At 41.2% G+C, this 14,639-nt stretch overlaps 1 protein-coding gene across 1 annotated transcript in view; it reads right to left on the bottom strand.

The window, feature by feature from the left end:
• The window catches only part of LOC134356604 (dynein axonemal heavy chain 5-like), a 197,532-nt gene that overhangs the window by 71,888 nt on the left and 111,005 nt on the right, over positions 1-14,639 (bottom strand). Inside the window, exons 46-51 of the mRNA XM_063067562.1 lie at positions 14,422-14,564; positions 10,884-11,018; positions 8,753-8,875; positions 7,049-7,262; positions 6,548-6,771; positions 4,129-4,327 (exon numbers count right to left, since the gene is read on the bottom strand). Coding sequence (XP_062923632.1) covers positions 4,129-4,327; positions 6,548-6,771; positions 7,049-7,262; positions 8,753-8,875; positions 10,884-11,018; positions 14,422-14,564 — 1,038 coding nt within the window. The remainder of the gene's footprint in view (positions 1-4,128; positions 4,328-6,547; positions 6,772-7,048; positions 7,263-8,752; positions 8,876-10,883; positions 11,019-14,421; positions 14,565-14,639) is intronic.

Genomic DNA, 14,639 nt, shown 5'->3' with positions numbered 1-14,639 from the left:
GAGGCAAAGAGTGAGAATACAGGAAACTTCTTCTGGTTGCCGCTAGTGACCAGTGGTGTGCCACAGTGGTCGAAGTTGGAACCACTTCTTTTTGCATTATACGTCAATGATTTGGATGAAGGAATTGATGGCTTTGTGGCCAGGTTTTGGACAGTAAGAAGATAAGTGGAGGGGCATGGAAGATAAGTGTTGAGAAAGCAGGGTGTCTGCAGAAGGACTCAGGCAGACTGGGAGACTGGGCAAAGAAGTGGCAGATGGAATATATCATAGGGAAGTGCATGGTTATGCCCTTTTGTAGAAGAAATAAAAGTGTGGATTCTTTTCTTAATGTGGAAAAAATTCAAAATTCAGTGGTGCTAAAGCAATTGGGAGTCCTCATGCAGGATTCCCTGAAGGTTAACTTCCAGTTTCAGTCAGTGGTAAGAAAGGCAAATGCCCCTTACCTAAGAAAAGATGTGCTGGCATTGGAGAGGGTCCAGAGGAGGTTCATGAGAATTATCCCAGGAATAAAAGGGTTAACATATGAGATTCATTTGATGCCTCTGTTCCTGTACTCGCTGGAATTTAGAAGAATGAGGGGGGAATCTCATTGAAACCTATCAGATGTTGAAAGGCTTAGACAGAGTGGATGTGGAGAGGATGTTTCCTATAATGGAGGTGTCTATGACCAGGGGGTACAGCCTCAGAATAGAGGGGCATCCATTTAGAACAGAGACGGGGAAAACTTTCTTTAGCCAGGGAGTGTTGAATCTGTGGAATTCATTGCCACAGACAACTGTGCAGGCCAAGTCACTGGGTATATTTAAGGCCGAAGTTGATAGGTTCTTGATTATCTAAGCTGTCAAAGGTTACGGGGAGGAAGCAGAATATGGTTGAGAAGGAAAATACATCAGCCATGATGGAACGGCAGAGTAGACTCAATAGGCCAATGGCCTAATTCTACTACTATGCACAATGCCCTGATTAACTTTTCTACTGCCATGCTGTGGGGTAGTTTATATTAGCACTTGTCCTGTTAAAGCAGTGTTCCATGCTGGAAAGTGTGTTTTGGCTTTGGTTAAGATAAGGACCCATGTTGTCCAACTTAAGAATGTGAGTCATCAGGATTGTGGGATGTGAGAGAAGGTTCTCGAGAGCTGCAGGGGAAAGTTTTCTGAAGGATAGTAGTCTGGTTAGTGGTCTTCTGGCAGGAGATGCGAGAAAGAGTAGATCAGGAGAGGTGCCTGTAGGATTCGATCTGACGGGAAGATGCAATTGCAAGGAGTGCTTCACAAGACGAAGGAGTCCAAGATGAGAAGCTCTACCAGTGATTAGAGATGAGAATTCAGTACCGTGAGTAACAGTTATACCCAGCTTTTGGAAGAGACGAGCACCAGTGGTCCTGTGCACATTTAGTTGTAATGGGCCCTTTTATTTTTTTTCTTTCTCTTAATAACTGTTTGATAAAGCTGAAATTAGTAAACATTGCATATGGGCAGTATTTACACAACATTCACTCAAATCAAGGTTTCTTTTATCAGAACATCACGATGTTCCTGTTTGGTTGAACCCCAAATCATACTGACCCTAGACATATATGTTTATGTGTAACGGCCTTTGCCCAACTGATTCCCGTTGCCTAGAGTGAATAGCCATCAACCCCGCCAAACAGTGCAAATGCTTTTGTGCGGATACGGTGTGAGGCGCCCAATAATCAGCCACGACACAAATATGAAACAATATACCGTGCAAGTAAAGAATTATACTTTATAGCAAATTTTGTTGATGGGTTAGTAGAAGCAACTAAAACAAAAGGCGCCACATAAGTAACTTATCAGTCTTGTGCACATAATATTTTAATACGCAAACACGAGGAATTCTGCAGATGCTGGAAATTCAAGCAACACACATCAAAGTTGCTGGTGAACGTAGCAGGCCAGGCAGCATCTCTAGGAAGAGGTACACTCGACGTTTCGGGCCGAGATCCTTCGTCAGGACTAACTGAAGGAAGAGCTAGTAAGAGATTTGAAAGTGGGAAGGGGAGAGGGAGATCTGATTTTCCCTAAGTTTCCCGACCCCCCTTCCTGCTGGGACACCCGGGGGCTCTCCCTCCGAGGGGCTCCCTGCCACTCACATTCCCACCTGAAGTGCCCCGTAGTTATAGCACACGCCTCGCCTCGCAGGACCCCGACCTCCGCATGACCTCAGTGCCGTCTGTCCCTTCTGGGAGGGGCCTTCTCTGCTAGTCCCCTCACGTGGAGGGACCCCACCTGCCACGACCCCCTTTTGTGTCTCCCGTATGGAGCTGGCCCTGGTCATTTCACCACAAGGAGCTACTACCGAGGACTGTACCTTGTTAACGGAGCCTTCTTCCGCTTCCAATTCATCCTCCTCCTCCCTCACCTCTCTAAGCACCTGAACAAAAGACAGGGGGGGGAAACGCACTCTGCGGGACTGCCGGAGGCTCGTAGCGATCGCGTCATGTCTCTGCGCGCCCCTGACTACCTGGTCAATCCTTATCCGATCTACCTCATTCATCGAAATGACCCCCCCGGCATCTTAAGCAATTTAGCCGACGCTCAAGTCGGAGAAGATACTCAGAAAGCTTTTCCATTTTCTCCTGACGCAGATTCTGAATCCTCTCAAAAGCTCCACCGTGCTTCCCGTCAGCCCAAACGCCTCCTCTAGGGCGACTAGACACTCCTTCCAAGAAGCCAGGGGCTGGTTAACTCTCAACCCTTTTACTACATCAGCTGACGCCCGTCTCAAGCTGTCCCCCAATCTTTGCCGCTTCTCCTCCTCAGAACACTGCCACTCACCTAGCAACTGAGAGGTATGTTCTACCCAGTACTCATAATCCTCTTCCCCATTGGAGATGGGGTCCTCCCTGAGAAAATTCTTAACTTCTGTCGCGGACCCACCGCCCTGTTCACCAAAGAGTTCATGGCTGAGGCCAACTCAGAGCCCTTCCCCTTCCGTGGGAAATGAGAATTAATCACATTCTCCAAATCCAACCCCGCTTTACTAATCTTTCTGCTTACAATCTCAACCTTACCCATAGCTCTGACCGTATTCAAACATCGAATTAACACATCGTCCAGGGTACGTATATCCACCCCACTTAATACGCAGGCATGATTAACCGGGACATCCTCGATCTCACACAAAAGTTCAATCTTATCCGTGTCCATCTCTTCTAATTTAACCTGGGCGACTTACCCCGTATCAGACAGAATTCAAATCCCAGACGAGTCCCCACAATGTAACGGCCTTTGCCCGAACTGGCTCCCGTTGCCTAGGGTGAATAGTCATCAACCCCACCAAACAGTGTAAATGCTTTGGTGCGGATACGGTGTGAGGCGCCCAATGATCAGCCATGATACAAATACGAAACAATATACTAAGTTCGAGTAAAGAATTATAATTTATAGCAAATTTTGGTGATGGGTTAGTAGAAACAACTAAAAGAAAAGGTGCCACATAAGTAACTCATCAGTCTTGTGCACATAATATTTTAATACGTTGGAGCTCACGCCTCCGATTCCACCCACAACATCCTTCCAAGACTCCGGCCACCATCCGAAACCCCGAGGTCCGGTATCTGCCACCCTGGAACCGCTGTCCGTTCCCCGCACGTCTGTCCTCTCTCTGCTCGCCTCCCGAAAAAACCCGCGCTCCTCAACTCAGCACACATATACAAGATAACATAACATGACTTTCATTGGCTAGCAAATGAATACAATTTCCATGATCACATTGTATAACCCAAACATTGCTGTTACAGAGAACCCCTTGCTCAGCAGTTAACAGTACGAAAAGCCATTTTGGTAATACGCGATTAACAGTTAACAGTCCAGCTAATATTACTGAGAACCCAACATATGAAAGGTGGCCTTCTCCTTGCTGAGTCTTGCGGCTGTTAGCAGAGCTAGTTAAGGAGCCAAATTTGTATGCGAGCATGGTGAGAGGGTTACACATTTCTTAGAACTATTATAAATTACAGAAGTAACTAAATTGTGTAAAAAAACAAGATAGTGTTAATGAACCATTTAGAAATTTGATGGCAGAGGGAAAGAAGCTGTTTCTGATCAATGATTCAAATGTATTGTACATCCTCGGTATGAATGAGTATGCAAAAAATGTCCTGACCTGTGATTTCGGGTGGGTCACGTAAGAAATCTACAAAGAAGGTTTCAGTATCTGCATTGATGATATTCCTCACTTCTTCCCCAAATTCTTCAGCAGCAACATTCATCAATGTTTTACTAAACCATTCACAGTCCTCAGAGCTTGTAAAGCGATCAGCCACCACTCGGGTACATTCGTGTCGCCAGAGCTTCAGAAGAATCTATTTAAAACATTACATCTGAAGTGTCATGTTTCACACTGGAAAGAAGATTTGCAAACCTTTCAGAAGCTTGGTAATTCTCAAACTACTTGACAATCAATGCAAACACGAGGAAATCTGCAGATGCTGGAATTTCAAGCAGCACACATAAAAATTGCTGGTGAACACAGTAGGCCAGGCAGCATCTATAGGAAGAGGTAGTGGAGTGGATCTCCCAGTGGCCACACACTTTAATTCCACGTCCCAGTCCCATTCTGATATGTCTATCCACGGCCTCCTCTACTGTCAAGATGAAGCCACACTCAGGTTGGAGGAACAACACTTTATATTCCATCTGGGTAGCCTCCAACCTAATGGCATGAACATTGACTTCCCTAACTTCCGTTAATGCCCCACCTCCCCTTTGTACCCCATCCCTTATTAATTAATTTATTATTATTATATATATATTTTCTCTCTCTCTCCTTTTTCTTCCTCTGTCCCTCTCACTATACTCCTTGCCCATCCTCTGGGCTTCCCCCTCCCCCTTTCTTTCTCCCTAGGCTTCTCATCCCATGATCCTCTCATATCCCTTTTGCCAATCAACATTCCAGCTCTTAGCTCCATCCCTTCCCCTCCTGTCTTCCCCTATCATTTCGGATCTCCCCCCTCAACCCTCCCACTTTCGAACCTCTTACTATCCCTTCTTTCAGTTCGCCCTGATGAAGGGTCTCGGCTCGAAACGTCGACTATACCCCTTCCTACAGATGCTGCCTGGCCTGCTGCATTCACCAGCAATTTTTATATGTGTTGCTTGACTATCAATACATTCTTCTTCAAACACAGTCTCTATAGATAAGCACAGCAAACAGTACAATTCCACTAATTACCATCTGATTAGAGCCCAGCTCATTTGTTATTGGCAATATTGGTTGAAGAAAGCATTTTAGACAAACATGAGCAACATGTTGACCCTTCAGGGTCTCGGCCTGAAAGTCGACTGCGCCTCTTCCTATAGATGCTGCTTGGCCTGCTGCGTTCACCAGCAACTTTGATGTATGTTGCTTGAATTTCCAGCATCTGCAGAATTCCTGTTGTTAGACAAACATGATTCTATTTTGGAAGTTAATTTGCCAGCACTCCAGTACTGTGTCAAACTAGAATATAAGTTTTGGAATAGAACAGTAAACCTACAATCTGCTGACTCAGAGGCAAAGGTTCACCTCTATGTGTGGTCAACAATTTTTATTGGACATCAGCCTTATGTTTGCACTTTATATAATTTGGAATATACACAGCTAAAAACTAGCTGCCTTCTCAGCCAACAAGAACACATACAGAGTGAGTATTCTAAACATGCTGTTGGCAGTAGACTCTGCACTTTAAGGCTTTGGTAAGAGTCCTCTCAGATTCAAGTTCTGCCTTCAACTGTGGAGTTCCTTGAATTTCTGCCACATGATTGACTGATTAGATATTTGCATTGATGAACAGGTGTACCGGTGTACCTAATAAAGTGGCCACTGCGTGTATAGGAATGTTTGAATAACAGGTAATTTGTGTGCACAACATTTCAGGAAGGTATAGATTTATACTCCATAATCCACTTTTATGTTTATCTTCCTAAGGGCTCTACCATTTACCAAATACTTCCCTCTTACACTTGTCCTGCTTAAGTGCAGCATATCACACTTGTCTGGATTAAGCTCCACCTGACATTTCTCCATCTATATTTCCAACACATCTTTCTCCTGCTGTATCATTTGACAACCTTCCTCACTATCCACAACTTCAGCAAGTTTTGCATCGTCTATGGCGCTACTAATCAGCCCATCTGCATTTTCATTCAAATTACTTGTATATTATCATAAGCAACAGAAGTCAAAATACTGATCCCTGCAGAACACCACCTGTAACATACTACCTCTCAGTCTTCTATAGCCCAGCCAAAATTTTGGATCAGTCTACCAACAGGAATCATCTTGAATGCTTGACCTAGATAAGTCCATATAAACAATATCCACTGTCCTAATCTCATCAATCATCTTTGTCACCTCTTCAAAAAACTCAATATAGTTAGCAAGATAACCTCTGCCACATAAAGCCATGCTGACTATTTCTAATAAGTCCATACTTTTCCAGACATGATTAAGTACTTTCTCTGCCACTGTTATAAGGTCTATAATATTGTGTATTGCTTTGCAGTTAATTGTTTAATGCACACTATTAAACAGAAAGTTTTACCTCTTTACAACAAGTGACCTCTGCTGTAGTGCTGAGCATGCCCTGCCAAATTCTGGAGAGGTCTCGTAAATTGAACACATAATGAAATTTGGCTGGTGTAGGAAGCATCTTAACTTTAACAATTTGCCAGAGTTTGCGTGTGATGGGAACAAGTTGAGCCGCCAGACCCATAACCTCCTCAGTAAACCCGCGCTGTCTGCAGAAATGTCCACCTGCAATCACACCTGCAGCCAATAGGAGATAATTTCATAACAGAAAAAGAAGTACACTCTCTTAGCTTAGAAGATCATTTACTCACCAACTAATTCTAAATATTGAACAAAATATTTTGAACATTGACCAAATTAAAATTGTCTAACTTCTTTTCACACTTCTAATCCTTGCTGTGAATGCAGTATTTTTGTGAATCAGGTTAAATATTTATTAATGCAGTTTATATGTAAATGATGGCATATTGCAATGTTATTTGTCAAATACTCCAAACCATTCTGCGTTACATACCAAAGACTTTGTCAATGGAGATGCTTGGAGACAATGTACAATTAAAAATGGAGAAATGCCTTTTCAGCCTTTGTGGAATATCATTCCGTCCTCCACCAGGGTGGATCATTGCAGCAATAAACTGCACGTCCACAATATGTGTGAACTCTCCTGGCTTCTCTAGGTTATAGAATCCACTCTGTTCAATCAGCTGCCTCAAAATTTCATTGGTTACCTTAGAAAATGATAAGACATTATGTTACTAACATTTTCCTCTTACTACTTTCCTCAATTTCAGGCCCACAATAAATTTCCATTTCAACAATGCAGGAAAAATATTCTCATTTCATTATGTTGATAGAAATACAAATGCTATTAAATGAAAATAGTAATCTTTTATATCCAATGTTGTAAAAGTACATCAAGGTCTGTTTGCTCTGCAATGCTGAAAGAGTGTGAGGAACTCCACTTGCCTGGAATGAGAATAACCTTCAAAACACTCAAGAAGCTTGACGGCATCTAGAATAAAGCAGCCCACTTGATTAGTAACTATTCACTATTGCAAGTGTTCATTCCCTCCACAACCAGTACAATACATGTGCAAAATGTACCAATTACAAGATGCACAACCTCAACTCGCCAACACTTAAGTGGGCCTTTTGGCCCAACTTGACCATATTAATGCCTCAATCATAATGAGGATTAGGTCTCAAGCCGCGGTGTTGCCTGTTTACAGCTGCAAAGAAGAGCAGCATCGGAGTGAGAACTGGTGCTCTCCACCAGAGGCGGTATGGCGTAGTGTCCAAGATGGATTTAGCGCTGCCCCCTAGTGTTCGGTGGGCAGAAGACAAGCTGTATTGTGATAGACTGTAGACTACTACAATATTCATGGACTCAGGGTTTGGACTATATTTTTTTGTGTGACTCTATTTTACTGATATCTTATGTGTGCTTACTATCTTACAGGAGTTATATGTGCCTTGTGCTGAGTGTAACTGTTGGTACTGTGTTTTGCAACTTGGCCCCAGAATAATGCTGTTTCGTTTGGCTGTATTCATGATGTTTTATGTATGGCTCAATGACAATTAAACATGAACTTATTTGTCTATGGTTGGCCCATTTCCCTCTAAACCTTTCCTGTCCATGTACCTGTCCAAATGTATTTTTTTAAATGTTGCAATTGTGCCTTCTTCTACCATCTCCTCTGGCAGTTCATTCCATCTACCCACCACTATCCTGTCCCTTGGATTCCCTATAAATTCCTCCCCTCTCAACGTAAACCTATATCCTCTATTTTTTAGCTTGCTTCCTCTAGATAAAAGGATGTATTTATCTAGCCAACTATGCCCTTCATGATGTTATCTCTATAATCTCTATAGAGATAAAATCATGAGGGGCGTAGATAGGGTGGATAATTACAGACTTTTATGATTATTAAATCTCCATAAAGTCAACTCTCAGCCTCTATCGCTCCAGGACTAACTGCCCCTGTCTATCCAATCTTTCCTTATAACTGAAGTTACTACAAATAGTCCAGTTTATGCTAGAAAAAATGAGATGGTGACACATAACCACCAATTCTAACCTGGTCACCAGGAGTCACACATTGGAAAGTAACTACATCATTTAACCAAATGAAGTCTTGTCAACTAGTCAACAAGACTATTACAAGCTGATACAAAAATTGACAACAGAGAAGAAAACTGATGTTAATTTTTTTCTTACCTGATCACCCCACTCATTAATAATAGGCATGCTTATATCATCAATAAACACAGTCATTGTTTTTCCAGCTTGAGGTCCATAAACATTTCCTATCCTTTTGTCCACATAACTTTCAATAGTTCTCTGGTTAAAAAGTCAAAATACACATAGTTAATATGACATTTGAAAATTCTAATGGGTTCCTCAGCTGTTTAGCGTATCATCTAAAACTCTTTGAAAATATCCGATTCCATTATCCATATTTAACATAGAACTTGGTCCAGACTCCTGCATCTGCAGTCCACTGTGCTTCCCTTGAAGCTGATTTGGAATCAGAGTCAGGTTTAGTATCACTGGCATATGTCATGGAATTTGTTGTTTTGCAGCAGCAGTACGGAGCAATACATAAAAATGCAATAGATTACAATAAGAAAAATATATAATTGTAATAAGTAGTGTAAAAAAGAGAACAACAAAATAGTGATGTAGTTTTCCTTGGTTGGTTCATTGTCTGTTCAGACATATAATAGCATAAGGGAAGAAGCTGTTCCTAAAATGTTGACTGTCTGTCTTCAGGCTCCTGTACCTCCTCCCTGATGGCAGCAATGAGAAGAGAGATCTTTAATGGTGGATGCCATCTTTTTGAGGCATCACGTTTTGAAGATGTCCTCGATGTTGGGGAGGTTGGTGCCCATGATAGAGCTGACTGAGTTGCAATTTTCTGCATCTTTTTCCAGTCATGTGTTATAGCTAATGGTGATGCAACCAGTTAGAGTGCTCTCCATTGTGCATCGGTAGAAATTTGTGGTGTCTTTGGTGACATACCAAAGCTCCTCATACTCCTAATGAAATAGAGCTGCTGCTATGCTTTCTTTGTAATTGCATCAATATGTTGGGTCCAGGATAGATCTTCAGAGATGTTGACACCGAGGAGCTTGAAACTGCTCACCATTTCCACTGCTGATCACTCAATGAGGACTGGTGTGCGTTACCTCAACTTCCCCTTCCTGAAATCCACAATCAGTTCCTTGGTTTTATTGACATTGAGTACAAGGTTGTTGGTGTGATGCCACTCAACCAGCTGACCTATCTCACTCCCGTATGCCTCCTCATCACCATCTGCCAGCAATAGTTGTGTCAGCTGCAAATTTATAGATGGCATCAGAGCTGTGCCTAGTCACACAGTCATGAGTGTGGAGAGGGTAGAGCAATGGGCTAAGCACGCATCCTTGAGGTGCATCAGTGTTGATTGCCAGTGAGGAGGAGATTTTCCCGATCCACACTGACTGTGGTCTCCTGATGAGGAAATCAAAGATCTAGTTGTAGAGGAAGGTACAGAGGCCCAGATTTCAGGTGGTACTGAATGGCTTTTGATCCTCTTTGGAGGAACAGATCTCAAACCAGCTGATCAACTTAACTTTAAAAAGCAAAATTAATACTAAAAGATGGGCAGTGAAATTGAATCAGAGAGGAATTGAGGCAGATATTGATTCAATAACAACAAACAATCTGCTGGAGGAACTCTGCAGGTCAAGGAGTGTCTGTGGGAGGACAAGAATCATCAACGTTTTGAGTCAAAACCTGTATCAGCTCTGAATTAGTTCAGCAAATTGTTGCTGTAGATGCGAGCATCTCCAGTTGAATTAGTTTTTACATGAATTACTTTTAATTACTTTTAAAGACTTTTGATTTATTCTTGCATTTTATAAGCTACAGTGTTTTCAACAAGATCTGTAGTTCACCTGCTTATCACAGTACCAAAGGGATACTTATGCAAGAATAAGAATCATGATAACTTTACTGGAGCTACCACAAAATCAAATGTGCAATAGTTCACCAATAAGCTTAATATTCAACATTCTCTTAGTACCTTCCTTACTTACTAAGATGCTAGAATTAATGCAATTTAAATAATAATCAAAGGTATTTTGTTCATGAAGCAGATAATAGAGATAACAGGCATTATTGGTATTATCCTCTGAAACAGCTTCTCTGGAACTTTCCATGTATCCCTGATCATAAGCTTACAGATAGTCACACTAAACAATCCTTCAAGCGGTAACAACATTGAAAGGAACAATTACTGCCCCAAGATCCATACTACATAGCTGAAATATGGCAAAAATTGTATTTATTTATCTTTACTCCTTACCTGAAACAGTAGAGGTGTAGTGGCTGAGGAAAAATTAAGGATTTTGGGCAGGTGAGTCTCAGTGTTGTATTTGGATAGGTAGCTTTTTATGATGACTGTCTTAGCAGTTCCTTGTTCACCAATCAAAAGTACACCCTGAGAAAAGAGATCAATGAAAGCTATCATCGTTCAGTATTTTCTCATAGCCTGAGAAGAAAAATGGCCAAAAAAGGATTAGGAAATGAATTAAGTGCCAGGCTTCACCCTAGAAGGAGAGTCTTGGTTTTCATGTAGGGACCAAGAAAGGGCAAAAATTCCTCATTGAAAATACTTGAAAAAAAGTTAATTTGCCAAATCAAAATTCCCATGGTTTTCACCCCTACAGGTACAAACACTGAAAATGAAATTGGCATTTTGGACATGAAAAAGTACTACTGGAACTCAAAAAAATACCTGCGCTAAGACTGGAAGCCACCAAAATAAGACCATAGCAAACAGTTTAATATTGACTTCTACAGAACTTTAGCTCCCTTGTCAAGTGTAGTTCACCTACCCTCCTCCCTAATGATCTGCCCACTAAAAATATTTTAATTAGATGAACCTGAACTAATCAGTATCGTGTTGCAAGATCAGAAGTAAGTGCCGCTGATGGTATAGAGAAATTAGCCTTTCTATCGTGGTAAGGAAACAGGGAACTACTTCACTATTTTTATTGCAGGGCAATCAGCCCACTGTAGAAATGCCTTAGAAGCTTTGAAAGTGGCAGAAGCAAAACTGTCATGGATCTTTAAGCTTTTAAATGTATCTGACATTCAGAAGCATTTTAAACAGTTAAAAATTAAGTAGGTGATAAAAATAGATTTTAAAATTATATTAAAATTAAATCCAAAAGTTAGGCATAAATATAACATACTAATGAATAAATTTAAAACATTAAACTAAATAAGATCAGTTTTTTAAAAGTTTACATAATTTCCTTTGTTAAAACAATTTTATTAAAAACAAAACTAAAATAAAATGCTATTAAAATAAGAACCACACCATGTTGAAAGTTTTTTTCCCTCAGGCAGTTAATCCCCCAGGAAACCACCCTCTCTCTATTTCCTCAATTACTGCACTGCACTGCACTGTAAGCACTTTTAACTTGTTATAATGCTGCTCACATTGTAATTATATGCTGGTATTTATGCATTTATGCACATTTTATTACATATCTGCAGATTAACCTCAAACTTTATTTTAATATAACTGCTTATTCTTTATAATTGCGGAATGGTGTCTTCTTGCTGCATGTCTCGCAAACACACCACAGCAAATTCCTTTTACATATACATGTATATGGCAAATAAAGTTGATCCTTGATCTTCAGATCCACAACTGCACTATCCCCATTGAAATCAATGTTTCATAAAGTTCTCTCATAACTTGAGCTGTGCTAAAAATGATTTTCCATGCATCATTATAGAAGTAAAAACCTTAAATTCATTCAAGAGGATGTTAAGACAGCAGAATGAGATGGCATGCAAAGCACAGGATATAATGTCTTTCCAGCTTGTGGAATAAAATATACATTATATCTGTTAAACATCAAAACTGCTGATGCAGGAAACCTGAAACTAAGTCAGAAAATACTGGAAAGTGCACCATTTGTGGAGAGAGAAATATAGTTTAAAATTCAGTCAATTAAGTTTCATCAGAAAACAAGTGGCTTTCAAGTTGCAGAGAAGGAAGAGTGGAAAGAATAAAGGTTGGAGAACAAGACAGTCCAAGTGATGCCGTTCTGTGGTGCTATCTAGTTAGTTACACTGGAGAAACAAAAGGCAGATTGGTGCAGAACATTTCTCTCCAGTACACAAGTTTGTCTCTGAGCATCTATTAACTTTACACAATAATTCTTCACCCTATCCCTTTCTGGCCATTTTGTCTTCATCCTACTCTGATTCAACAAATCCCAAAATGAGCTCGAGGACCAGCAGCTCAACTTCTGGCTGTGAACACTGCAATTCTTAGAACTCAACAATTTCAGAAAGTTATTCACCTCATCTCAGTTCTTCTCTCTTCACAGATGCTGCCTGATATGCTGGGTATTTCCAGTATTTTCCTTAGTTTCAGATTTTTAGCAATATCTGCATCTCAAAGTTCCAGCAGGTCATTTTGTACTTTCTTTTTAACTGATCTCACTTAAAACCAGTCACTTCAAGCAGATGGGACTCATCAGCTGTGGTTGGCAGCTCATCTAGGAGAAGGAAAACTCTGATCTCACAACTCCACTGCCTTGCGGCTATACCCACTCATGGGGAAGGCTTCGGGAGTAAACCCCAAGGGAAAAATCCAGAGCTGGAGTCCTACATTGAATTCATTGCTGACTGACAACACCTATGATGCTTCTGGCATGGGTTGATCAGTCACATAGAGAGGGAGAGCTTACTACATGGGCAACAACTTGCTCTCCATATTGTACTGTCCAGGCTTGTGTATCTAGACAGCTAGGACACAATATCCACGGTCAACTCTGAACGACGGAGGCCCTCACAACTGATCTCACTCACTTACTAACTAGATTTCACCAAAAAGCATTGTTTCACCTACATAATCTTGGTTTATATTTCATAACAAACATTGTCTTTGTTTTCTCTATCCCTTCCCCCTTCTGCAATGTAAAATCTATTTCTTTTCTCACTTTACTGGGTCTCATGAATGGCTGTTGTCAGGTGCCATCTGACCTGACCTGCCAAGTTATTCTAGTGTTTTCTGCTTTTATTTTACAATACAGGTCCTCCCCAGTTTATGATCATCTGACTTATGCACAGTCCATATATAACAAACCAGCATTTGGTAAACTGGCAAGATGGACTTGCTGGCTGGCTGAGGGGCTGCAGGGCTGGGAACTGCTACCTGGGAACTCAGTTTGCAGTGCATTTCCATCTTGTGAACTGCCCAGGTTCCAAACAGTTCACAGGAATGGAACTCTGCTCTAACAGAGGAAAGATCTGCATTATGAACTCTGCCCTAATGCAGGAAGAGTAGACAATAGACAATAGACAATAGGTGCAGGAGTAGGCTATTCGGCCCTTAGAGCCAGCACCACCATTCACTGTGATCATAGCTGATCATCCACAATCAGTACCCCATTCCTGCGTTCTCCCCATAACCTTTGACTCCGCTATCATTAAGAGCTCTATCTAACTCTTTCTTGAAAGCATCCAGGGAATTGGCCTCCACTGCCTTCTGAGGCAGAGCATTCCACAGATCCACAACTCTCTGGGTGAAAAAGTTTTTCCTCAACTCCGTTCTAAATGGCCTATCCCTTATTCTCAAATTGTGATCCAGTTCTGATGAAGGGTCTTGGCCTGAAACATCGATTGTTTACTCTTTTCCATACATGGTACCTGGCCTGCTGAGTTCCTCCAGCTTTTTGTAGGTGTTGCTTGGATTTCTGCAGACTTTCCCTTGTTTATGATTTTCAACTAGTGTTGATATCCTATGCCCTGTATTAATACTCCTATATGATAATCAGTTATTACAAACCAACCAATGGTAGGTAGTAAGTTCGAAATACCTTGCGCTGTTTAGCAATAACATGAATGAGAAAATTAGTCCTGACGTTGTCAATATTTGGCACGAGAATCGATCCGTATTCTGGAATGGTATCTATTGGATAAATGTACTCTTCTACCTGTGTGCTCCAGTGTACCCAATTCCCTGTGAAACACAGAAACATAAAATCAAAGAAAACAGGAGTAAGCCATTCAGCCTTTTGAGTCTATTTCCAAATCC

The sequence above is a fragment of the Mobula hypostoma genome, chromosome 14, assembly GCF_963921235.1.
Source record: "Mobula hypostoma chromosome 14, sMobHyp1.1, whole genome shotgun sequence".
Taxonomy (NCBI): domain Eukaryota; kingdom Metazoa; phylum Chordata; class Chondrichthyes; order Myliobatiformes; family Myliobatidae; genus Mobula; species Mobula hypostoma.
This window is presented reverse-complemented; position numbering and strand designations above follow the sequence as displayed.